We start from the raw sequence: 24,082 nt of genomic DNA, 5'->3' as shown, positions 1-24,082 counted from the left end.
GTATACATGAAGAGGTATAATACGAATTCAAGTAAAAGGATGCATATTGTTATCCTTAGAGCAACCATGAAAAAAATAACACAAAGAGGTATAGTGAAAAAGTCATTAGTAGAGACAAGACAGAACAATTCTCAGTCCAAAAGAAGGCAGGGGATCTAAAAAAAAAGGTACAAATGAACTTATTTACAAAGCAGAAATAGAGTCACAGATGTAGAAAACAAACTTGTGGTTAACAGGGAGGAAAGGGGGGAGGAGGGATAAATTGGGAGATTGGGATTGACATATACACACTACTGTATATAAAACAGATAACTAATAAGGACCTACTATATAGCACAGGGAACTCTACTCAATACTCTGTAATGACCTATATGGGAAAAGAATCTTAAAAAGAGCAGGTATTTGTATATGTATAACCGATTCACTTTGCTGTACACCTGAAACACAACATTGTAAATCAACTATACTCCAATAAAATTTTTTTAAAAATCTAAAATTAAAAAAAAGAAGGCAGGAAAAGAAGGGGAAAAAAAGAAATAAAGGAGAGATTGGGGTAAACAGAACACAAATAGCCAGATAGTTGACTTAAACAGAACCATATCAATAATAATATACATCACTAGGGCTTCCCTGGTGGTGCAGTGGTTGAGAGTCTGCCTGCCGATGCAGGGGACACAGGTTCATGCCCCGGTCTGGGAAGATCCCACATGCCGCGGAGCGGCTGGGCCGGTGAGCCATGGCCACTGAGCCTGTGCGTCTGGAGCCTGTGCTCCGCAACGGGAGAGGCCACGACACTGAGAGGCCCGCGTACAGCAAAAAAAAGAAAAAAAAAAAAATATATATATATATATATATCACTAAATGTAAATGGAGGGACTTCCCTGGTGGCACAGTGGTTAAGACTCCATGCTCCCAATGCAGGGGGCCCGAGTTCGATCCTTGCTCAGGGAACTAGATCCCACATGCATGCTGCAACTAAGGGTTCACATGCTACAACTAAGGAGACCACGAACTGCAACTAAGGAGCCTGAGAGCTGCAACTAAGGAGCCTGCCTACTGCAACTAAGACCCAGCGCAACCAAATAAATAAATAAATGTAAATGAGGAATTCCCTGGTGGTCCAGTGGTTAGGACTCTGTGCTTTCACTGCCGAGGGCGCGGGTTCAATCACTTGTTGGGAAGCTAAGATCCTGCAAGGTGGGCAGTGTGGCCAAAAAAAAAAAAAAGTAAATGAACTCAATAGTTAGGCTGTTTAAAAAAAAAAGCAAGACTCAAGTATGTCTTTTTTCTTTTTTTGGCCGCACCACACAGAATGCAGGATCCCAGTTCCCTGACCAGGGCTCGAGCCCATGTCCCCTGCGTTGGCAGGCGTATTCTTTTATTTATTTATTTATTTATTTATTTATTTATTTGGCGGTATGCGGGCCTCTCACTGTTGTGGCCTCTCCCGTTGCGGAGCACAGGCTCCGGATGCGCAGGCCCAGCGGCCATGGCTCACGGGCCCAGCCGCTCCGCGGCATATGGGATCCTCCCAGACCGGGGCACAAACCCGTATCCCCTGCATCGGCAGGCGGACTCTTAACCACTGCGCCACCAGGGAGGCCCGGCAGGCGTATTCTTAACCACTGCACCACCAGGGAAGCCCAAGACACACTTTTAATAGAAAGACAAACAAGTTGAAAGTAAAAGGATTGGAAAAGATATATCATGCAAACACCAAGCATAAGAAAGCTGGTGTGGCTATTTTAATATCAAACAAAGTAGAATTCAAGACAAGAAGTATTACCAGAGAGAAAGATATTCATTTCATAAAGATAAAAGGACCAAGAAGACATTAAAATCTTGAATGTGTATGCACCTAATAACAAAGCTTCAAAATACATGAAGCAAAAACTGACCAAACTAGAGTAAGAAATAGACAAATCTACAGTCATAGCTGGAGAGATGGAGAAAGCGAGAAATACAAAGAGTCAGAGAGATGGAGACACAGAGTGAAGATAGAGAAAGAGAAACAGGTACAGAGACACAGAGCCAGAGAGAGGGAGATGGAGGCAGCCTGATCCTAAGAGGCTGATGGGACCCTGAGACAGGGGGTGAGAAAGGAGATGGAGCTTGCTCTGGACCAGACAGGGAGGGACAGGGGCTCTGGCCATAGGAGATGGAGCCATAGCAGGGGTCTGGGCCTGTGGGATCCTGGAGGGGGTGCTGCAGGGTGGGCAGCATCACTTACCTGCTGCCCCATGGAGCCCTGGGGGCCGGGCTCCCCACGCAGTCCCTGTAGGAGGGAGGAGAAGAATGGAGTATGCTGTCAGAGGGTCTGACCCAGGGTGCCCAGGACTCCCCAGAATCCTCCACCCAGGGCCACCTCAATACTCACTCTCTCGCCCTTCTCTCCTGGGTGGCCGGAGATTCCTTTGGGTCCAGTGGGGCCTGGGGGTCCCTGAGCAACAAGACAGGGCCTCAGCCTTGTGCTGGGGCAGGGTAGAGGGGGCAGGGACTTAGGGGGCAGAGGGGTAGGGAAGGGCACCCCAGCTTGCCCTGGGCCTCTGGGCCCTTCACCCCACACCCAATGCCTAGCACACAACAGGAAGTGCATACAGCTCAGTGTTCAGAGCGATGGCCCTGGAGTCAGAGAGTCCCTGCATTGATCTGGAAGCTGCCATGTGCTGGCCACAGACCTAGGGCAAGAATCTCCACCTTTCTTGGCCTTAGGTGATAACAATGCTTGCTTCTTGTTACATGGACTGAATAAGAAGATTTATGGAAAGTATTTTGCACATTAAGTGCTCCATAAATGCTTGAATGAATGAATGAAAGGATGGATGAATGGATGATGGATGGATGAGCGGATGAGTGGGTGGGTGGGTGGATAGGTGAGTGGATGGATGGGTTGGGTGCAGGGGGCGGTGGATGGATGGACAGAAGAGTGGGAGTACTTGGAGAAATACTCACTATATGTCCAGGATTCCCAGGGATGCCCATGGGACCAGGAGGTCCAGGAGGACCTGGAATAAGACATGATGCCCTCAGGTCCGAAACAGTACAATGCCAGGAAGTCCACCATCAGCTCCCTCCTGATAGCCAGCCCTAGTCTCTCTGCCATCCCTCAACCCTGCCCCTTACCCTAGACCTGGACTCAACTTACCCATGGGTCCTGGGGGGCCTGGGGGCCCAGTCGGTCCCTGGGGCCAGTAGCTGCTGGTCTCAGTGAAGGTGTTGGACAGAAATGGGTCCCCTGGGGGAGGAAAGATGAGTGAGCAGGGCTGGGCTGGGTGGGGCAGAGTGAGGCAGTCAGTTTTTTTTTTTTTTTTGCGGCACACGGGCCTCTCACTGTTGTGGCCTCTCCCGTTGCGGAGCACAAGCTCCGGACGCGCAGGCTCAGTGGCCGTGTCTCACGGGCCTAGCCGCTCCGCAGCATGTGGGATCTTCCCGGACCGGGGCACGAACCCGTGTCCCCTGCATCGGCAAGCGGACTCTCAACCACTGCGCCACCAGGGAAGCCCGGGCAGTCAGTTTTAACCTGTCTCTTCTGCCAAGCCAGCTTTGACTGCCCTGTGGGAAAGCCTGTAGCATGGCTGGGGCCACCAGGCACCCACTCCAAGGGTGGGGAGTCAGGAGACTGTTGGCCATGCAGGACCAGGAAGCAGGGAGACACTGCCAGAGTCTAGCTAGTGACATCCAGCAAGTGTCTACCCTGCTGAGCCTGTACTGTCACATGCCTAATGGGAATAATAATAAAAGTTACCATTTTTGACCTTACTTTGTGCCAAGCTTCTGTGCATGGTGTCATATAGATAAGGAAACTGAGGCTCCGAGACGGAGAATGTTTTGTTGTTGTTGTTGTTTTTTGGCAATGCCCCGCCACACGTGGGATCTTGGTTCCCTGAGCAGGGATCAAACCCGTGCCGCCTGCACTGGAAGGGCAGAGTGTTAACCACTGAACCGCCAGGGAAGTCCCTTGGAGAGGGAGAATGAATGAATGGTGCCTGGTCACGCACCAAAGGTATGATGCAGATGGGGTTGAACCTGGCACTCCAAGAGCTGACCCCTGGCAGTGCGCGTGCAAGTCAGGCTTCGGAGAAGGTGAAGGATGCGCGTCAGGGCCCAGCTGGGCGGAGGGGGTAGGGCCTCTCTGATCACAGAGGCAGGGCTATGGCCTTGGGAGTTCAGGGCTCACGTCCTGCTGCTAGGCTTTGAGCTTCCCAGTGCTCTGAGGGCTGGATCCCGGCCAGCTCCAAGGCTCGGTGGGAGGGCCTGACGCTGGTGGTTCCCAGCACAGGCTCTGGAGGGCTCGTGGATCTGAAGCCGGCCCCCCTGTGCCCTGGCTGTGTGATCTCCCCTCTCTGGCCCTCAGTTTTCCTCATCAGTGACAACAGCGCCCACTGCAGGATCAGGTGACTTATGGCCCAAGGGCAAGCCTGGTATACAGAAGGTGCCTGGCAGATGGTCATGCCAGCCTCACCCCACCACCACCTGGACCTGCTGTGACCCCAAGGGACTCACCATGCTGGGAGATCCGGGCGTAGGGTGGTCCAAGTGGGGCTGGGGGGCCAGGAGGCCCTGGGGGGCCTGGAGGTCCCCTCTCTCCAGGGTTGCCCACAGCTCCAGCCTGGCCAGGGCTCCCTGGGGGGCCCTGCGGACCTGTAATGGAACCAGGGGGTTTGGTGGGTGTGCAAGAGGCAGGGAGGCCCAGGGTGGCTGCAAGAGGGAGGGATGAGGCAACCAGGGCAGCAGGTACGAGACGGCTCCAGAGGCCACACAGGCCAGACTCCCTCCCTGGCCGTCTGTGAGGGGGATGAACACAGCCCTCCCCTGGGGCTTCAGGACAGTGGACACTTGGTACACAACAGGTGCCTAGCAGACGCTGATTTCCAGAATGTTCTCTCCTCTCTCTTCTAGGCTTTTGCATGAGCTGCTCCCTCTATCAGTCCTCCCTTGGCGCTACCCGGTGTGCACTTCTGGTCATTCTGAGGCCTCACCTAAGGTGTAGCTCCCACTGGGAAGCCCTCCCCGTCCCCCACTCCATCCAGGCTGGGTCTGGGCTTCCTTCCTTAGGGCTCCCTTAGCTGCAATGTCCCCCATAAGAACCCTGGTCACATGGGGGGGCACTGCTATTTCTCCCCTGCCTAGGCCCACGCCCACTAGCCTTCATGGTCTGGGAGCTCCCAGAGGGCAGGGTCTGGTAAGGAAGGCCCCAGCCTGGGCTCACCTGAGCGGGGCTGGCCAGGGGAGCTGGAAGGGCCGGTGTCGTGGGCACTCACCTGGCGGGCCTCTCATCCCCATTGGGCCCCGGCTGCCAGGGTCTCCCTTGGGGCCAGAGGGCCCAGGAAGCCCCCGGGCACCAACTCGATCTGGGGGAGAAAGTTCATCAGCTCCGCAGCTCCGGCCTTGCGCTTGGCCTGCCCCCGGCCCTGCCCGCCCCGCTAGCACCTACCATCTCGGGGGAGCAGAGGGGCCCTCATGTTTTCTCTGGTTCCTGGTAGCCCTGGGGTGGAGGGGTAGGCAGGGGTCAGTGGTATCTAGAGTTCCTACCCCTGCTCCACCAGCTGCTGGGCCTCCCAGGACTCCAGTGCTCAGGGGCCCCTGGAGACCATCCCCTCAGGCCCAAGGGAAAACTAGGAAGACTGAGGCCCACAAGGGGGTCAAGCTGGGAGTCAGCAGCAGGGAGGGGGCTGGATCCAACTCATTGCCACACGGGAGCGTGTTCCCCACTGACCCACTCACCTTGGAGGCCTCCATCCCCGGGGCTGCCCTGGGCAGCTGGGGAACCCCAGAGCGGGGCGAGGTCCTCAGGGGCAGCTGGGGTCAGGGGCACTGCCTGCTCCGTGACAGTCAGCACCGCCACCTATGGAGGAAGAGGACAATAGGGATGGGGTGGGTACCAGGGTCTTGCCAGGGTCAGGCCAGCTCAGGGCCCTGGTGTTGGGGGGCAGGAGGCCACGTGGCTGGCGGAACCCAGCCTGGAGTGGAGACCCGGACTCACAGGGGCCCAGAACTTCATCAGAAGTGACTATGGTTTTCAAAATGCACAATTCATCACATTCATTGTAGAAAAGTCACCACACACCATCACAGTCACCCACTTTGAGTTCTGAGACTATCCTCGTGTTTGCTGGGCCGTGTGGTTTTTTCCTATGCTTACCTGCATGATAATAAGTATATTTATATACATTTATATGCATACATAATATTAAACTTCTCTTGGTCTGTTAAAGCACCACAGGCTACAAGGATTTTTACTAAATTTGAAGGGAAATTTGGGAGGGTCTGGCATGAAACAGAGGTGCCGAGGTGTGTACAAAACCACTTTTGGACCCAGTGGAGGGGAGAGCCTGAAGGGTCAGCGGTGTCCCCTGAGCCACTTACTGAGGATTAAGAGAGGCCAGAACGTCCGCAGACCAGGAAGTGGGGGGCCGTGTAGACCTGCCCAGAGAGAAGCTGACCCGGAACTGAGACCCAGCCCCCAGATCTGAGCTGAGCGGCCCCTCATGCTGGCTTCCCCTGGGAGGGAGCTTGGGGAGCGGGGTGGGGTTCCTGGGGTGCTCACACCTCATAACGGGGGTTTTAACCCATGCTGTTTAGAAGCTTGGTTTTTCCACTTGATAGATCAGGGGCATCTTTTTGTGTTGGAAAATGGAGGCGTTGTTAATGGCTGTCCAGTATTCCACTGAGCCACACTTGCTCATTACACAACCACCCCTTCTGTTGTTTGGTTTTCAAATTTTCCTCTTAATTAACACTTGGATGAACACCTTTGCAACTAATCTTCCTAAGATAAATTCCCAGAGGAGGGAATGGATATGCAGATTAATGTAAATGCATCTATGTGTGTTTAGAAAATCTGGAAGAAAAGATGCTTAAATGTTGGCAATCGCTCTCTCTGGGGGCACAGGTGACAGAGGCCAATGGTTTTCTGGTAGGTTTTTCATGGTGCTGAGTTTTTCATGTTTCTAAATTTAGAATGTCTTACTTTTTAATGGTTAAAAACTTTTTATCTTGAGATAATTTGAGACATGCAATAGATGTTTTTGCTTTCTGGAACTGGGAAGATGGATGGCATTATGGGTGGGTGGGATAAAGGATGAAGGTGACGGGGCAATGAGGGGACCCAGCCACGAGCTCTGGGGGGGTGTCTAGGAGTCTCTGGGTGGGATGGGGATAGGAGAACCTCACGGATCTCCTGGAAGGAGAGCAGGCCAGGCTGCCTGACTGTGCGCAGGCTTCCCGGGGTGGGCGCTGGAAGGGAGGCTGAGAAAGCTGGATGGGAGGGTGATGCCTGTCTGGCCTGGAAGCTGTTCACCCACCTTGGCCTCTAGAACCTTTAGCCTCTCCGTCAGCTCCGACACTTTGCTGCAGTTGAGACAACCTGCAGGGAGGAAGCAGGCTGGGCCAGGGCTCCCAGGTTCCCCTTGGAGCCCCTCAGCCCCTGGGGACAGGATGGAGGGAGGGGACAGATACCTGATGACCCCAACCCATGAGACAGCCCATCACAGGGAAGGAGCTAAAGAGTCACAGCCTGTCCAAGGTGAGCCATGCCCTGTGGGTGTCCTTTGGCTCCAGAGCCTCCAAGGGGACTGTTTCTCTCAGAGCAGGACCAGGGATCTGACTCCTCATCCAAAACGACTGCATCCCACATGGGCAGGGCTGGCCTCAGCTTGAAGCTTTGGGGACCGACACATTACAGTCCAGACTGGGATGGCCTTAGGTGCCACGCTCTGACCCTTCTTCCAGAACCACCGTCCAGCTCCCTGGCCTCCTCATTGATACCCCAACGTTATTCCTAACAGTGCCGGGCAGCCGCCGAGCACGATACAAGCTCGCCTCTCCGGTCCTCACCATGATCCTGCGTGTTAGGACAAGTGTCACCCCATTCACACCTGGGAAGGCTGAGCTCAGAGCAAGGGTGGAGTGAGTGTGTAACAGGCAAAAACCCTGGGTCGAGGCCCAGCGCTGCCCCTTCTTGGTTGCGGGGCCCCAGGCAGGGCACGTCCCCTCTCTGACCCTCAGCCTCCTCTTTAAAGTGGCGACAATGATGCCTTCCTGGGGTGAGGTTTACACAAGTTGATTATGGAAAGCTCCTGGCACAGTGCCCCGCATCCTACAGACACTCAGAAAAGTGTCATTTCAATAAAAAAAGGAAAGTGGGGGCTTGGACCTGTGTCTGAAAGACTCTGGTGGTCCTGGGTCTCAGGTGCCTGGGCCCAGGTCAGACTCCCCTTGGGGGCCCTTCCTCCACCTTCCAGTTTTCTTTCCAGCCTGCGGTGGACAAGCGCAGGGTGCTATCCCTGACCCTCCACTGCTGGGCCCAGCTGGTTTTTAGGACAGTCACCACCAGCCCCTCCAGCCTCCCCTAGCCCAGGGGGACCCCAAGCAGCTGCCCCAGGACCCACCTGACAGGGCTGTGGGCCGAAGTGCCATCCGCCACATGGCGTTGCCCGACCACCCGGGCTCCACGAAGCCAGGGGAGCCTACAACTGAGGGACAGTAAGGGTGAGAGCCCTGCTGGCTGTGACATTTTGTTCTGTCCCCCCCTCCCCCACCTGCTACTGCAGCCACAGAGGGATCCCTACTCCCCTTAGTGCAAAGGGAGACAGGCCCAGAGAGGTGGGGCAGTTTACCTGGGTCACACAGCATGAACTGGGCTGAGCTGGGACAAGGCGATCAACCTGACGGGTTGAGGGGAGAGGGGCTGGCAATGGGTGGGGGCCATGCGTGAGGCTGGGGGCTTCTCCAACAACCCCAGCAAGCTGCATGGGTTAAGAGCTTAGAGTCAACAGATGCAAGGTCAGGTCCCAGCCCTGCTAATTGCTGACCTGTGTGACTCGTCCTCCCTGGACCTGCTGATTTTCCCATCTGTAAAATGGGATCATAAGGTCTCTACACCTCCCAGGCTGGTGGGAGGTCTGAGGATGGCCATGCATGCAAAGGGCTTGCTGAGCACACACAGGGCCTGGGATGCAGTAGGTGCTCAATAAACACAGCAATGTCACCATCCACCCTCTCCCTGCCCCACTTGGTAAGAAGACACCGAAGTGGATCCAGCTCTGGTTTTAAATGAAAACCAGAGGGAGGCTGGCTGCCTGGGAGGGCATGGGGGGCCTGTTCCAGGAGACCACCCCTGCCGCCACCCCTGTGAGGAGCAGGCCATCTTGGCTGGTCTGGCTTTGGGGACCTGGTTCTCTCCACAGCTGGAGGGTTGGGCTGGCCAAGCCAGGGGCGGGGGGCGCAGCTGGAGGGGCTCTGAAGCCAGCAGTGGCAACTGCCCCCCCCACCGCCAGCCCGGGCCTGCCTTTTAAGGCCGCAAAGTGTCGCCTGGGGGGAGACAAGAGCCAAATAAGGCACGGGCCTGGCAGCTCAGAGCCAGGCTGTGGGCTGGTGCAGGGAGTGAGAGGCGCCGGGAATTCAAACCAGACGGGTCCCTCTGGCCAACCCCCAGCAGGGTGGCTGCCAGACCCTCTCCGGGTCCCACCACGGGGCCTTCGCTCAGGCTGGGCCCGCATCCCCAGCATGCCCTCCCTGGGGGCCTGCGACTTGCCCTCTCACAGGGGGTAAATCTCACCTGGGATAGAAGAAGGGGGTTGGCAGCCCACAACTCGGGCAGGGGTTGGGGGCCCTGTGGGCAGAACAACAGCAGTGGGGGGTGGTAATGCCACCATGAGTCACACCCGGTGCTAAGCCCAGCTCGATCCTACAAGGTAGGTAATAATAATAACAGCCAATGTTGTGCAGTACTTATGCTGGGCCCGGCACATTCTAAGCACTTCTCATAAACAGTCTTAACTCACTGTCCTCACAAAGCCCTGTGAGTGGGTGCCAGTAACCCCTCTGCTTTACAGATGGGGAAACTGGGGCACAGAGTAGCTTGGTATTACCACCCCTCTGCCCCCCCCCACCCCATGCTCAGATAAATGGATGAGTGAATATGAATATTTCCCTTTGGGGGGAAACAAGGCAGAGAGGTAAAGAGACTGGTCACCCAGCTGAAGGCTGGAGCCTGGACTGGAACCCAGGTTAGTCTAACTCCAGGGCCCGTCCTCCTCTCTCCTGGGCCACCTGGCACTGCAAGTCCCCCAGGTTCCCCTCGGCAGAGGCAGGGAGGCCCGGCGCCCATCAAGAATGCTTCCTGAGAAGAACAGCCTTGGTGAGCCCTCCTCATCCCCTTTGCTCCCAGGTGAAGATGTAAAAGGCCACTGGATGACTGCTTCCAGGAAGTCGACCAAAAGAAGAGGCCGTCCCTCCAACCCCATGGAAATTTGGGTTTTCTCTGGGATGAAGTTGGGCAGAGCGTCCGCCCTGCCCATCCTCCCCACCACCCTGCTATCGTCTTCCATTTTTTCCATGGCACTTTCCACCCTGTAACATGTTATCTGCTTGCCAGTTCCCCAGTCTGATCTTCCGCCCTCCTTGGCTGGAACGTGAACTCCACCAGGCAGGGACCTCGTCCGTCTTGTGAGTGGCTGGGGAAAGTGCCCGGCGCGCAGTAGGGCCTCAGGGCTTCACTAAACCTCTTGTTGAGGAATGCATGAATCACTGGCTGAAAATGAATTTAAAGCAAGCAAACAAAATAAAAGGCAAAATAATGTGGACGGCAGACATGACTGTCTTGAAAATGAACATAAGGGTTCTAATGTCATGCCAGGGGGTCCCCGAGTTTTTAATCTGTGAACATATGGTTGGAAATTCTTTTTCAACTCACTTGCTTTGGGACATTTCACTGGGAGTCAGAAAGAACTAGAAAAACTAATGAAAGCATGGTCTGACCAGCAGTGCAGACATAACTGGCTCAAAGAAATTGTGAGTTAAAATTAAAAAAAAAAAAAAAGAAAGTTTAAATAACAAAAACTGTCAAAAAGACCAGAAAATATTGGTTCTGGATTCAAGATTCACAAAAAGTGGCCCCCCAAGCTCCCCCTAAATTCTAATAAACGGACAGAAATACTTTAAAGGATGAACCAGGTTGTAAATGGCCCTATACCACACAAAATTCCAGTATGTAAAAAGCCTAGGGCTGGGGGAGGTCTCCTGTGGGATAAAAATGTCACATCCCTCCCACTGGTGTTGAGCCAGGGCCCCTGGAGCGGGCCCCAGTGGGCTGAGAGCCCCCATCACCCTAGCCTGGTGGTCCACACTGAAGGGCCCCTCCCCAGCTCCAACCTTGACCTCCAAGGAGCTCCCTGCTAGTCCCAGGACCACAAACCCTGGCTCTACCCTGGGACCCTGACTGTGGGCCACTTCCCACCATCTGGGAGGTCCCGGCCAGCCCTACACACACATACACACACACACACACACACGCGCGCACGCACTGCCTCCTCATCCCCACAGCCACTGCCCCCATGTCACCTCCTCCAGAAAGCCTTCCTGGACAGACCAGGGAACCCACCAAAGCCCCCCACCAACAAGCTTTCATCACTCCATCTTGACCTCCACAAGGCCAGTACCATCTGCAGTTTCTAGCCCTGTGCCCCCCTAAGCAGCCGCCCTTCCCTCTGCCCAGTGTCTCATGTTCCTTCTCAACAGATCCTCATGAGAACACGGAGGCCCGGAGAGGAGAGGCTGCCCGTCCACACGGCAGGGCCAGGGCAGGAGAAGAGGGGAGCGGAGCATGGTGTTTAAATCCCACCCTCAGCTGGGAACGGGGGTGTGAGACGTTGGCGGTGTCCCTGGGCTCCAGTTCTGACTTTCTCTCCGAGGGGCTTATGCCGTCATAACCCTCCCCCCAGGTCTGTTGGGTCCAGTGACCACAGACCACATGAGCGCAGCCTCCCCTGCCCCAGCCCAGCTCCCCTCCTGGGAATTTACTTTGCAAATGTAAATATTTGCTACTGTTGGCCTGAGCCAGGGTTTGGGGTCAGGGCTGGGGCTGGGAGCTCCAAGAACTCTCCAGCAGCCCTCTGGGAAGCCCTGGTCTGTCTGTCCTGGTCCCTCTGCGGGTAAAATGAGGTTCCCACTCATTTCCCATGCACCCACTTAACGCCAGACCCGTTCCAGGAACCAGAGAGACAGGATTAGTGATGAAAGGGTGGGGATCCTTGGAGCCAGGCGGGAGCGCCAAGAAGGTTACAGGCAGAGAGGACAGCCACTGCCCAGGCTCTGGGGTGGGAGAGAAGGCCATAGTGGGCCCCGGGCAAAACGGAGGGAGGGTGAGGCTGGGGCACCTCGCTGGGGCAGCTGGGAGGGCAGAGGGGGAGCCTCCCGGCTGGGGGTGGAGGATACACTGGTGGGAGTCAGAGGTGGGGGCCACTGAGCCTCCCAGACAGGAGTGGAGTAGATGGGTGGCAGATATGGGCAAATTCCAGCAGCATTTAACCTGCAGGATTCTGAATCAGCAGAGTAAGGCACAGGCTTGGCACTGCACCTGGCATTTGGTTAGAGCACAAGAGCCACGTTTGGGAAGGGCCCAGCCCTGGATGGTGGAGAGGTCGAGGGGCCCAGGAAGTGCTGGGCTGGAATCTCCGTCTGCTTTTAATCTTTTTTACTGTGTGACCCTGGGCAAACTTCTTCCCTTGCTGTTTCCCACCACAGAAGACAAGGGCTGTGGGGGTCCACGGATGGGGAAGGGACAGGTGTGAGGGGCAGATGGGAACAGTGAGGGGGAAAGTGGAGGCTGCCCAGCTCTGGGGGAGCCCATGGGGAGGGGAAGGTGAGGGAGCCCCCTCTCCTCTATCTTTCTATCTGGGAGGAGCTGGGGCTGAGGCTGGCTCCCATCAGTCCCAGCTGTCTGAACATGTGCCCCACGAAGTCCTTGGCCAGCACTGCTGCAGAGGAAAGACCTCGGCTCTGGTCAGACTGAAGGGCTTTGAATCCAGCTGTGACCCAGAGCAAGGCACTCCTCTCTCCCAGCCTCAGTTTCCACAGCTGGACCTTCTGTACCGTGACATGATGGCACGATGCAGGTGAGTACAAATCGTGGTGCCCAGCACAGAGGACAGTGGCAGCTTTCCTCCCCCTTTATGTCAGTGGCAGTCATAAAGTCTACATCATTATGACTGCAGGAGGGTCTGAGGCAGGGCAACATTGCAGACCTCAGGTCAGAGCCTTTGGGAGAATCCCAGCCATGATGTTTACTTGCTGTGTGACCTTGTGTGAGACCTATACCCTCTCTGAGCCTCACTTGCATCATCTGGACAATGGGGTTGTTGGGCGAGAGATCGGTCTGCGGGGAGCCCCTAGAGGCAGGGTGATCACTACAGCCCTACCCTCAGCAGAGCCCAACAATCCAGGCAACTCAGGGGATCAGGACCAGCCCACGTGATGCATTCTGGCCTTGGCCATTCCTTGCCCGTTGTTTCTGGTGGTAGCAGGCAGCCAGGTGAGAGCCTGGGCCAGTCTCCTCTCTGCCATCCAGCCCCAAGGCCTGGAGGCACTGGCAGATGGACGCTTGGTCAGACTGGTCCCAGTCCCAGCTCTCACATACTGAGTGACCCCAGGCCAACCCCCTCACCTCTCTGAGCCTCAGTTTCTCCATTTGTAAAAAGGGGCCCATTCTAGCCCCTTCCTCACGGTTGTCAAGAACATCAGAGAAGCCATCCTCACTCATTATCACGGAGTGAACACGCCCACTGTACAGATGGGAAAACCAGAGCTAAAAGCCATGAAGTCTGCTGGCCTCACAAACATCAAGTCCAGAGAGTAGAGGCCTGTTTGCTGAGCAGCTGACTGAGAAATGGGGTCTCAGAGCTGGGAGGCAGGGCAGACTCCCCAGCACAGGGGGCCAAAGGGGAGAGGAAAACATTTATTAAGTAGCTATGCTGGAGGCATGTCTCTGATCCTCTTAATAAGGTGTGAGGCAGGCACTTCTCCGTCTGAGGTGACTTTCAGATAGAGACGGGGTTCAGAGAGGTGAAGTGACTTGCCCCAGGTCACACAGCAGAGCACGGCTGATCCAAGGCTGGATTCTGGAATGATAGGTGTTTCCTTTCCCTCTTCCGCTCACTCTGGGCCCTGTTGCCCCTAGTGACGCAGCTCTTTGACCTCAGGTCATGTCACAACACCAGACAGACCGCGAGGGCAGTCACCAGCAGGGAAAACAGCTGGGGGAGCCCAGCCTGAAGCTGGCTGTCATAGGAAGGGCAGGGTCCGGCGTGGGTCAGCAATGTCCTCATGCTTCCCCGTTCCCATTCCCAGGGCCCCAGCAGAGCAGTTTTCTAGAATATCCAGGCCTTGGCATCCCTTTACTCGGCTCCAACCTCATGGGTGTGGAGAGGCCCTTCCTGTCCCATTGGGCATCACGCCACGTGCTGCCCTCCATGGGCTGTGGTGCCACCTGCTTCATTTCACCCTTGCAACATCCCTGGGAGGCCGACTGTATGATCCTGCCCATTTCACAGGTGAGGACACTGAGGCCCAGGGCAGGAGAGCCCTAGGTGTTGCAAGAGCACAAGGCAGCTTGGTGCCCTTTAGAGAAGGTGCCCCTCCCTCTGAGTGGGCACGAGACAAGTGCCGCCTGAACTGCAGCCTCCCCAACCCCCGGCCCGATACCCCTGCACAACGACTCGCACGGTGCACGGGGAGTACCCGGCCCAAGACCACACAGCTGGTGTGTGGCAGAGCTGGCCCGTCCCCAGGCTGGAACCCCAAGGCCCTGCCGAGGGAGACGTCAGGGTTGGCCCGGCCCCAGTCCTTGTCTCGCACCCCCACCTCACCCCCGCGGGAGAGCCCCAACCCTTGGCTTGGTCGTGGATGCACAGCCTACAGCTGCTGCACTCAAGGGCATGGGCGCTGCCGCCACCTGCTCCACGATGGCCCCATAGACCTGGGAAGGTTTGCCCTTGGGAGGGGAGCCAGGGACAGAGTGGCCTATGTATGGGCAGGCGCTCTGCACCCAGGGGGCCCCACACCCTGGGGACTCGCCCCCTCCTTACCACCAGCTCCTCTGTGGCCTCCTTGGCAACAGTTCCCCCTGGCTGGCTCCCCTCCTGCCCCTGGGGCCCTTCTGCCTCCCCCTCTTCCTCCCAGCATGCAGGGGAGGGCGCTGTTCCTGGCCCCCTCCCTTCCCTCCCTGTGTGCCCCTCCCAGCCTCCCACATCTGCCTTGGTGAGAGTCTCAGCCAGTCTCTTTCCCTGCCATCCAGCCCCAAGGCCTGGAGGCACTGACACATGGATGCTCGGTCAGGCTGGTCCCAGTCCCAGCTCTCACATACTGAGTGACCCCAGGCCAACCCCCTCACCTCTCTGAGCCTCAGTTTCTCCAACTGTAAAAAGGGCTGCCTCTCTGTACGGGACCCCTGCTGGACGTCGGGCAGCTCCCCCCTCCCTCTGGCTGCCCTGCTCCTCCCCCACTGTGCTGGGGGCTCTCCCACCCCACATGGAAACCACCAGGCTCCCTCCCTGCCCCACTCCATGGGGAGTCTGCCCCCACCCCGTGTGACTTCACCTCTCTGGCTTCCGTTGCCCCATCTGTGAACCGGGGCTGCTGTGGGGTCTCAGGGAGGTGAAGTGTGTAAACCTCTCAAGAAACACCTATGAATGGCGCTATAAGCATCACCTTCCCTTTATTCGGAGGCTGTGCTTCACACATCGGTGTTTCTGGAATCAGAATGCATCTTTCCACCGACAGTCACATTAATGTGCTACTTGGGGGCCCCGAATGCCTCTTTCTATTGAGGGGCCTACGGGCCTGGTTCTCAGGCTGGCTCTAGGCCAGTCCATCCTCTTTCTGGACATTCTTCGGAGCACACTGGGTTCAGCCAGGCAGTGAGGGTGGATGCAGCCTGGACCCCTCAGCAGAGGTAGGCGCCCTCGAGGAGACAGCGCTGCCGGTAGCTGTGTGGCCAGGGGAGGGGCGGGCTGCCTCCTCTGCGCCCCTGCTGGGTGCTTGGCCCCAAACCACCAAGCTGCACGCAGAGAAGGTGGTGGGTGAGCGGGGGGCCTCTGCCTGGGACACACTCCACACACAGGGTGCCCAGCTGAGTCCTCCCATCCCTGAGGGCCTGGGAGAAGCCAGGCAGACCTGGGTTCGAATCCTGCCACTTAGGAGCTGTGTGCCCATCCACGCCCTTGTGTGCCCATCACACAGCCTTGTTTTCCTCACCTGCAGACTGGGTGTAGCCATCCCGACCTTGCTGACCCACTGCACTAAGTGGTGCTTTGCTTCCCTGCACCGTTACCACCTCCCATGGAAATGTCCCCAAGTTTGGAGGAGAGGCTTGGGATGTGTGACCTAAGACGTGAGCTACCCAGCATGTATGAAATTCCTCCAGGGGTCCTGACAGTGTCCCAAGAGGCAGGTGGTCAACACCCGTGGGAGAGCAGACACCCACTGTGGCCGAGCTGTGTCTGGTCGGCAGCTCTGTGCAGCAGCCCCGGTAAGTGTGGCGCTGCGCCCTTGAGCACCTACCGACTCAGCGACGGTTTACAGTTCCCTCCCACAGACCTGAGGGGAGGCACCTGGTCTGCGCTTGGGGCAGTCCTACCTTCCTCGCAGCTGGACCCCGAGCGCCCAGGGCAGCACCTCCACTCGCGGGCTGTCACCGTCTTGTACATCACCTTGTATGTGGGTCTCACCACGGTTCTGTAGCTGAAAGAGTGCCCACGTGGCCTGGTTCAGATGGGCCTTCCGCCATCCCTCCCACCATCCATGGGGACAAGCCCAGAGCCTCCAGGGTCCTCTGCCACCTCCAGGTCCCTCTGGAGCCTCTTTCCTCATGCATTCTGGGCCTCAGTCCTTCCATTCCCTCCCCAGCCCCCAGCTGGGGAAATCTAGAAACCAACTGGACAGGAAGCCCTTGCGAGCTGGGCTAGATTGTCCCCAGCGGTGAACGCTCACTGAGCGAAGGCGTGCAGGTGAATGCTGGAATCCCTCCCCCAGGAAGGCCCAAGAGCCAAGGGGAGGCGCTGGGAATGGATAATGGTCCCTTTGTCCGCCCACCCTTGGGGTCCCAAGCATCTCCCGCACGGGGTCTCAGCCCCAGCACCAGCTCTTTGACCAGGCCGTGCCGACAGCGGGAACGCCAGCAGCTCCTGCACCACGCGGTCTCGCTCACCTGTTCCCAGGGCAGCTCATGGGCCAGGGGCAATTCTGCAGCACGCGCTGCAGGTAGGTACCATTCTGCACATGGCACGAGATGGTGCGGGTCACCACGTATGAGCACCAGTTCCTGAAACAGACCAGCAGAGAGGAAGCTCAGGTGCCACTCGCAGCCCATGTTCTCTCTGGGAGCCCCGAGTCTCCAGGCAGGGAGACCCCTAAGTTCTCCAAGTTCTTTGGGCCCTGGAGGGAGTCTCTGAGCTGAAGTGGCTGAGCAGTGAATTCCAGAACCCTGGAGGGGACAGCTGTGCTGGGTGCTCTCGGAGGTCTTGGGGAACGAGCTGCAGGGGGCCAGACGGGAGCAGGGCATCTTGACTGGGGCTCTTCCTCCTCAGCATCTCCTTTCCAACCCTGACCCGTCCAGGCCACCACTGCCTCCCACCTCCCACCTGGACAAGGGCAGTGAGTGAGTGTCTTTCCCCTCACTCTCTCCCCAGAGGGAGGGTCAGACAGCAGAAACCTGGCAGTGTCCCTTGCCTAGCCCTACCCTCAGCCCTCCAAGTCTCCTGCTCCCATTCCTGCTGTGGATCCCTCACCTCCAGGCCTTTGCTCATGCTGGTCCTGATGCCTGCAGCACCCTTCCCCCAATTCTCTTCCTGACACCTCCTACCTTCGAAGCCCCGCTCTGCTGTCACCTCTTCCCTTGTCCTCTTCCACCTCCACCCCCATCTCAATAGAAGTGATGGTTCCCTGCCTGGGATCCTAAGCGCTCTGTATCCCTGTCATGCTGAATTAAGCTGGTGATTCATGTCTGCCCCCACCTCCCTCCCTGAGGCATGTGAGAAAGAGGCTCTGTCTCACTTATCCTTAGGTCCCCTCTGTGTGACAGCTGGGATGCACAATCAATATCCCAAGCATGGAGGACTGACTTTTTCAAATGGCAACAAATAATCATCTTGCACTGCACATACTGAGCACCTACTGTATGCTAAAGGTATTTACATCATCTTCCCACAGTGAACCAGAAACCCCCCCCCCCATTTAACAGAGGGGTAAACTGAGGCTCAGGGAGGGGAAGACAATTGTTCATGTTAAAGAGCTGGTGCATGGCGGATCTGGATTTGAACCCAGGAATGTGGACGGCTCAGCCTGGCCCCCACCTCCATCCCAGAGGCCCCATCAGCTCCCGTCTCCTCCCCACCACCTGAGCCACGGTCTGTGGATCTGTGAAGGCCTCAGCCTGGGAACCTGCTGACCCTGGGCTCCAGGCCACAAAGGAAAGTCTGGTGGGGTGGGGGCTCAAGCTGAGAAGGGTCACCTGAAACAGTCACTCCTTTCCCAGCACCAGCAAAAAAACACAGGCCCGTGACCCCGTGCAGGGCTGAGGGCCGATGAGCACCTGGAATGTCCCAGCCATCACAGAGGTGCCTGCCACCTCGGAAACCCAGCCCTGCAGCTGCGGCCCCACCCCCACCCAGCCCACCTGAAGGAGAAAGTCTTTGGCGGGGACCAGTTGACAAACTCGCTATGGGACTCTGCAGAAGTCCCTTCACCGTTCTGTGTCACACTGAAATCAGTCCAAGAGGAGGAAACACCCTGGCCAACCGCACGGAGGTGGGAAAGCCAGAGAAGGGTGGCTCTGATCAGTCCAGTGATGGGGCAGGAGCTCAAAAGAGCCCTCGGCCAGGGAACCCACAGCAGAGGTGCCAGGCGCTTGTTACAGCACTGTCAGTAATGGCGCAAAACTGGAACAGCCTAAGTGGGACCCCTAGACACAGAGAACCAGGTGCTGTGACAGAGTCCGAGGTCTCCATGTGCCTGCTTAAGGGGGAAAAAGTATGTGTGGACCAAGAGAATGACATTTCTATTAATACATGAAAAGCAGAGAAAGCCAAAAGACTGTAAATGTATGTACATATAAAGCTATGTGTGTATTTTTTAAAAAATTTTATTTGGCCACGCTATGCGGCTTGTGGGACCTTAATTCCCCAACCAGGGATTGAACCCCGGCCCTTGGCAGTGAAAGCACGGAGTCCTAACTGCTGGACGCCAGGGAATTCCCTATGTGTGTATTAAGTGAGGAAAAATCACATGCCTAGATGAGTTCCATCCACTCAGTCCGCTGTGCTCACAGTAGCCTCCGTTTACCATGCCAGGAGCTGTGCCCAGGGCCTTCCACACACCTAACTATAAGTGCCACTTTACAGATGGGAAGACTGAGGCTCTGGGGTCTGGGATGTGCCCTGGGCACCCACGATGAGCGACACAGTCACGGTTGGAACTCAGCTTTTTCTAACCCCAGGGCTTGTGCTCTTAACCACAGGCTGGAAATGTTTCTCCTAATGAGCAAGTGGGGATTTTATACGTTTAAAAAGATGCATTTCAAAAAGGCCCCCCAGTGCTTGCTTCGGCAGCACATATACTAAAATTGAAACGATACAGAGAAGATTAGCATGGCCCCTGCGCTAGGATGACATGCAAATTCGTGAAGCATTCCATATTAAAAAAAAAAAAAAGGTTCTGAAGAACCTAGGGGCAGGACAGGAATAAAGACGCAGACGTAGAGAATGGACTTGAGGACACGGGGAGTGGGAAAGGTAAGCTGGGACGAAGTGAGAGAGTGGCATGGCCATATATACACTACCAAATGTAAAATAGATAGCTAGTGGGAAGCAGCTGCATCGCATAGGGAGATCAGCTCCATGCTTTGTGACCACCTAGAGGGGTGGGATAGGGAGGGTGGGAGGGAGACACGCAAGAGGGAGGAGATATGGGGATATATGTATATGTATAGTTGATTCACTTTGTTATAAAGCAGAAACTAACACACCACTGTAAAGCAATTATACTCCAATAAAGATGTTAAAAAAAAAAAAGGCCCCCCACCCGTTAGAGCCTCTGGGTCCCCAGAGCTGTGGTTTAAAACCCACTGGGATCTTGTTTGGGGGGGACATAAGCCCCTTTGGAGACTGATGTGAGTTGTCGCTCCTCCCTCCAAAAATGCATAAAACTTGGGGTACAAGTTCAGGGGGACTCAGGGGCTCCCTGAGCCTGTGTGATGTCCCCCAGGCTAGCCCAGGGGCTCTGTGAGTGGAGGAAGGAGGGAGGGAGGGAGCAACCTGGGCAGAGGACGGCCAGAGCGTGGGACACAGGAGGAGGGCCCTGGGCACGGACTGAAGACTCCATGCCAGTGTACAGACTCACACACATGCATACACATCAATATGCACACACACATGCAGACATGAAAGCACACAGGCTCACATATACAACTTCCAGACACACGTGTCCATGTGCACACACAGACCTGCAGAAGCGTGCGCACGCACACACACACTACAGCACGCAATCAGACCAAGATCAATCTGGCAGGACACATAACCACAGAAATGACTGTCCAACTTGCACTCGGGCCCACACCTGCAGACACAGGGCCGTGCACCTTCACACACAAGTGTGCACACACCCCCCATGCCCAGCCCCTGGACTGGACTGGGGGAGGCGGGCCTGTGACTGCCCACAATTGCCCTAGCAATTCTTCTGACCACGGGGGAGCCAGAGAAAACAATTTTTTTCTTCTTCTTACTTACTTAAAATCTCCCCCATGTGAGTTGCTGCCTGGTTCCCTGGTTTATTTCCGACCAGCTGGAGTTTGCTTGAATCCCCTGCTTAGGAGACACGGAGCTGATGGCCGGCTAGCAGACATTTTAGACAGGAGGGGACACTCTGGCCAGGTGGGGTTCAAGGTCAGCCCCTCGTGCCCTCCACCTGGGGGGTCACCAATAATTACATGCTGCCCCTCCGTGGCCTTGAAGATCCAGCCCCACTGCTGCCAGGATAAGCCCGAGCTCCTCCGCAGGGTCCTAGCCTGGCTCCGCCACCCGCCCACCCCTCCGGCCACTTTCCAGGGGCGCTGCTGGCCTGAAGTCCAGAGCCCACCACGCTGCCCGTCGCCCTGCAAGCCCTGACCGCTGGGTCCTGCACACTTGCGCTGCTGCTCTTCCTCCTTCCTGCCCTCCCTCCCATGCATGTCTTCTCCCCACCTCAGATCTTTGCATAGGAGATTCCCTCTGCCTGGAAAGCCCTCTCCCTGCTCCAGCGAACTCCTATTCATCCTCTGGGTCTCAGTCCTGAGACTCTGGGCACAGTTGGGCACCTGCAGGGGCCCCCCTCAGCCACTCACAGCAGCCCTGAGCTTTTTCCTCCCCCGATGGTGCTGGGGGAGGGCGCTGGCAGGGACCAAGCCAGTATGGGGCTCCGCCCGGGGGCGCTCAGAGAGGTTTGCTGAATGACTGAGAACAGACAGTGGCCCTGGGCAGAGGAGCCAGGACCCAGGTTCCCAGAGATGGGTGCAGTCCTTGGAGGCCCCGCCCCCATCCTGCTGCCCTTGGGAGCTTCTTTTCTGGGGTGTGGTTTGTGACAAGATGCCCAGGAACTGGATGACGCTGGCTTACCTCCTGTGGGATGGGACAATGGCAGGGGCTGGGAGGAGGCAGCACCTCTCCTGGACCTGCCACTTCTGCCCACTCAGCACCTCCTGGGCCTCCAGAGGCTGCCGGGAGGAGAGAAAACAGGCCAGACCAGCTCGGCCTGGCACTGGCCGCCCCCACGAGGGGCCCCCCCGCATCTGCCCTCCACCCCCTGCCATGAGGAGCTCAGGGGACTTTGTCTCCACGAGGCCCAGGGCTGTGATCCGGAACAGTGATAGGGGCTAATTGCAGGAGGCAGCCAAGCGGGCTGGGGGCCAAGGGCCGCTATGAAAAGGAGAGGAAAGAAAGAAGACCCACAGGGTGGGGGTGGGGTGAACAGAGCCCGAACCCCACACCAGAGGCGAACCCCACACACTGGCTCTGCTGCTTCCTAAGTTGGTGACCTTGGACAAGGCCCTGACCAGCTCGGGGCCTCACTTTGTCCATCTGCAAATGGGGACAGCAGACACTCCTCCTGCAAGGGAGGTTTCATGCAGAGCCCTTAGCGCAGTGCTGACGGCTTTTGGTAGTTCTTGTTCCTGGACCGTGACATAGGGCCCACACCAGGCAGCTGTGGTCCAGGGCCTTCCCTGAGGGACACCAGCACTGTACCTTCTGCACAAGGTCCTCCCCTTGACTTTGGGATAGGGATTGTCAGGCTCTGCATTTTACCAAGTGGAAACTGAGGCCCCAAGAGAAGTCACTTACCCAAGTCACCCCTGTGGGTATAGCGCTGGGATCTGAGCTCCCAAGGGAGGGGGTGGGGAAGAAAATTCTCCACTCTCCTTGACTCTTGGATTTGCCCAAAGGAAGCCAGTACTGCAGGGGAAGAAGCCTGGACCAGGACACCCGTGACGGCTTCAACTCTAGAGCCACAGCACTGAGACACTGAGATGGGTCATTAAAGGCTGGAAGGGCCCTCAGAGGGGCAGGAAGCACCCCCAGCAGGGACTGAGGGGGCAGATAGGGGCAAGGGCGAGACAAGGCAGCTCTGCACAGCCCTGGACACCCTGGTTCCGGGGGTCTCAAAGTCTTGCCACATTCTTGGGCCTGGGGGCGGCCCCTTGGATGCCTTCCCGGGCCTCCCCCTCCCCAGGCACAAAGCCTCTTTTCTCCCTCTGGTCTCTTGGCTGCCAAGGGGTGCCTGGGGCACTGGGATAGGGGTGGAGGGAGGGCTGATGGGGAGCAACATCCCCATGCCGTCTCCAATGATGCTGGGACGGGGCCACAAGGGGAGGTCCTGGCAGCCAAGAACCACAGATTCCTTGGCTAAGGGGTCCCTCCCCTCACTCAATGTTGGTCATAGCAGGAACCACTGTACATCAGGCCCTGCACTGGTTCCTCCCGTGGGGGACTGTCCTCAGAACAGGCCTGTGTGCAGGGGATGAGGGGAGGGAAGAGGGGCACTGAGACCTGGGGCCCTGAAGAGACCTGCCTGAGGTCACACATTGAGTGGGTGACAGAGCCAGGAATAAAACCCTGCTCTATCTGAGGCCAGAGCCCCTAATTCCTAACCACAACCTGCAAACCTTTCTCAGCTCCCCAAGCTGACAAAAGCTCGCCCTCCTCCAGGAGAGCTGCTGGGGTGAAAAGTACACTGGATCTGGAAACTGACTGACTTAGATTGAGGTGCCTTTTCCTCTCTAGGCCTTGGTTTTCTTATCTGTAAAATGGGAGCAACAGCATTGCCTACAGAGCTTTTGTGATGCTCAGGCCACTGTGAGCCTTCTATGACCAGATGGGGTGACAGTCCCCAGTGACCACCAGATACCTGCCCACAGACACCATCCTGCTCCCACATAGCAAGTCCTGGGGGGCCAAGGAGCCCAGGCTGGGAGGCAGTGGACTGGCTGAAGGGGCAGTCCAGGCCTTATGCCTTCTCAACCAGCATCCTGAGCTTGACACTGGGGACCCTGGGCGTTCACATCCTCGCCCTAGGCAGGTCATGTCTCCTCTCTGAGCTTCATCTTCCTCCTCTATGAAATGAGGACCATAAAAATGTGTGCCTCCCATGGCAGTCGGGAAGATTCTGGAGGGTATAGGTACAGGTGAAATGCCAGCCCAGGTCAGCATGCATGGTGGTGGCTGTAACATCTGCCAGCCATCCGTCCCTGTCTCAAGACAACTGCTCCTCTGGCCTCTGATGCCACAGCCACCTCTGCCCTCCAGCCCTGCCCATGTCACCTGCTCTTGCTAGCCCAGCAGGGGCACGCTGGCCCCTGACCACTGGGAAAAGGGCATTTCTGAAAAGAATTAAAGAATTGAGCCCGTAGGGGGTGGGGGCCGGGCAGGCCTTTGAATGGGATGAAAAGGCCTGGAGAGGCCTGGCTACTCCGTATTGTCTGCCTCAGACAAGAGCGGCGGCTGGCCCTCGAAAAGGGACCCCAGCAGGGGCAGGGGCAGGGGCAGGGGCTACAGCCAGGACAGGGGCCTGGGTAGGTTCAAACAGTGTCACCAAGGCCAGAAAGACACAGATTTGAATGCCAGTTCTTCTATTAATGGTCAATGAGCCTAGAAGATTATGTTAATTCTCTGGGGCCTCAATTTGCTCATCTGCTAAATGGGGACAAGTGTTCCCTACCTCATTCAATCCTTGAACACTGCACGTAAAGGGCTCCCTCGCTGGTATTGGGAGATGCTCCATA

General features: G+C 56.7%; 1 protein-coding gene and 1 non-coding gene across 2 annotated transcripts in view; one reads left to right on the top strand and one right to left on the bottom strand.

Annotated features, from left to right (window-relative positions):
* EMID1 (EMI domain containing 1) overlaps nucleotides 1-24,082 on the bottom strand; it is a 40,482-nt gene that overhangs the window by 15,695 nt on the left and 705 nt on the right. Inside the window, exons 2-13 of the mRNA XM_060119383.1 lie at nucleotides 16,985-17,098; nucleotides 16,415-16,518; nucleotides 8,391-8,474; nucleotides 7,305-7,366; nucleotides 5,725-5,845; nucleotides 5,435-5,485; nucleotides 5,262-5,351; nucleotides 4,504-4,641; nucleotides 3,146-3,235; nucleotides 2,953-3,005; nucleotides 2,378-2,440; nucleotides 2,231-2,275 (exon numbers count right to left, since the gene is read on the bottom strand). Coding sequence (XP_059975366.1) covers nucleotides 2,231-2,275; nucleotides 2,378-2,440; nucleotides 2,953-3,005; nucleotides 3,146-3,235; nucleotides 4,504-4,641; nucleotides 5,262-5,351; nucleotides 5,435-5,485; nucleotides 5,725-5,845; nucleotides 7,305-7,366; nucleotides 8,391-8,474; nucleotides 16,415-16,518; nucleotides 16,985-17,098 — 1,015 coding nt within the window. The remainder of the gene's footprint in view (nucleotides 1-2,230; nucleotides 2,276-2,377; nucleotides 2,441-2,952; nucleotides 3,006-3,145; nucleotides 3,236-4,503; nucleotides 4,642-5,261; nucleotides 5,352-5,434; nucleotides 5,486-5,724; nucleotides 5,846-7,304; nucleotides 7,367-8,390; nucleotides 8,475-16,414; nucleotides 16,519-16,984; nucleotides 17,099-24,082) is intronic.
* Nucleotides 19,367-19,473, top strand: LOC132503337 (U6 spliceosomal RNA). The gene has a single exon (XR_009534585.1). It is a non-coding gene; the product is annotated as a U6 spliceosomal RNA (small nuclear RNA).

This window comes from Mesoplodon densirostris, chromosome 15 (genome assembly GCF_025265405.1).
Source record: "Mesoplodon densirostris isolate mMesDen1 chromosome 15, mMesDen1 primary haplotype, whole genome shotgun sequence".
Lineage (NCBI taxonomy): Eukaryota > Metazoa > Chordata > Mammalia > Artiodactyla > Ziphiidae > Mesoplodon > Mesoplodon densirostris.
The sequence above is the reverse complement of the archived record's forward strand: the minus strand, read 5'-3'. Positions and strand labels throughout refer to the sequence as shown.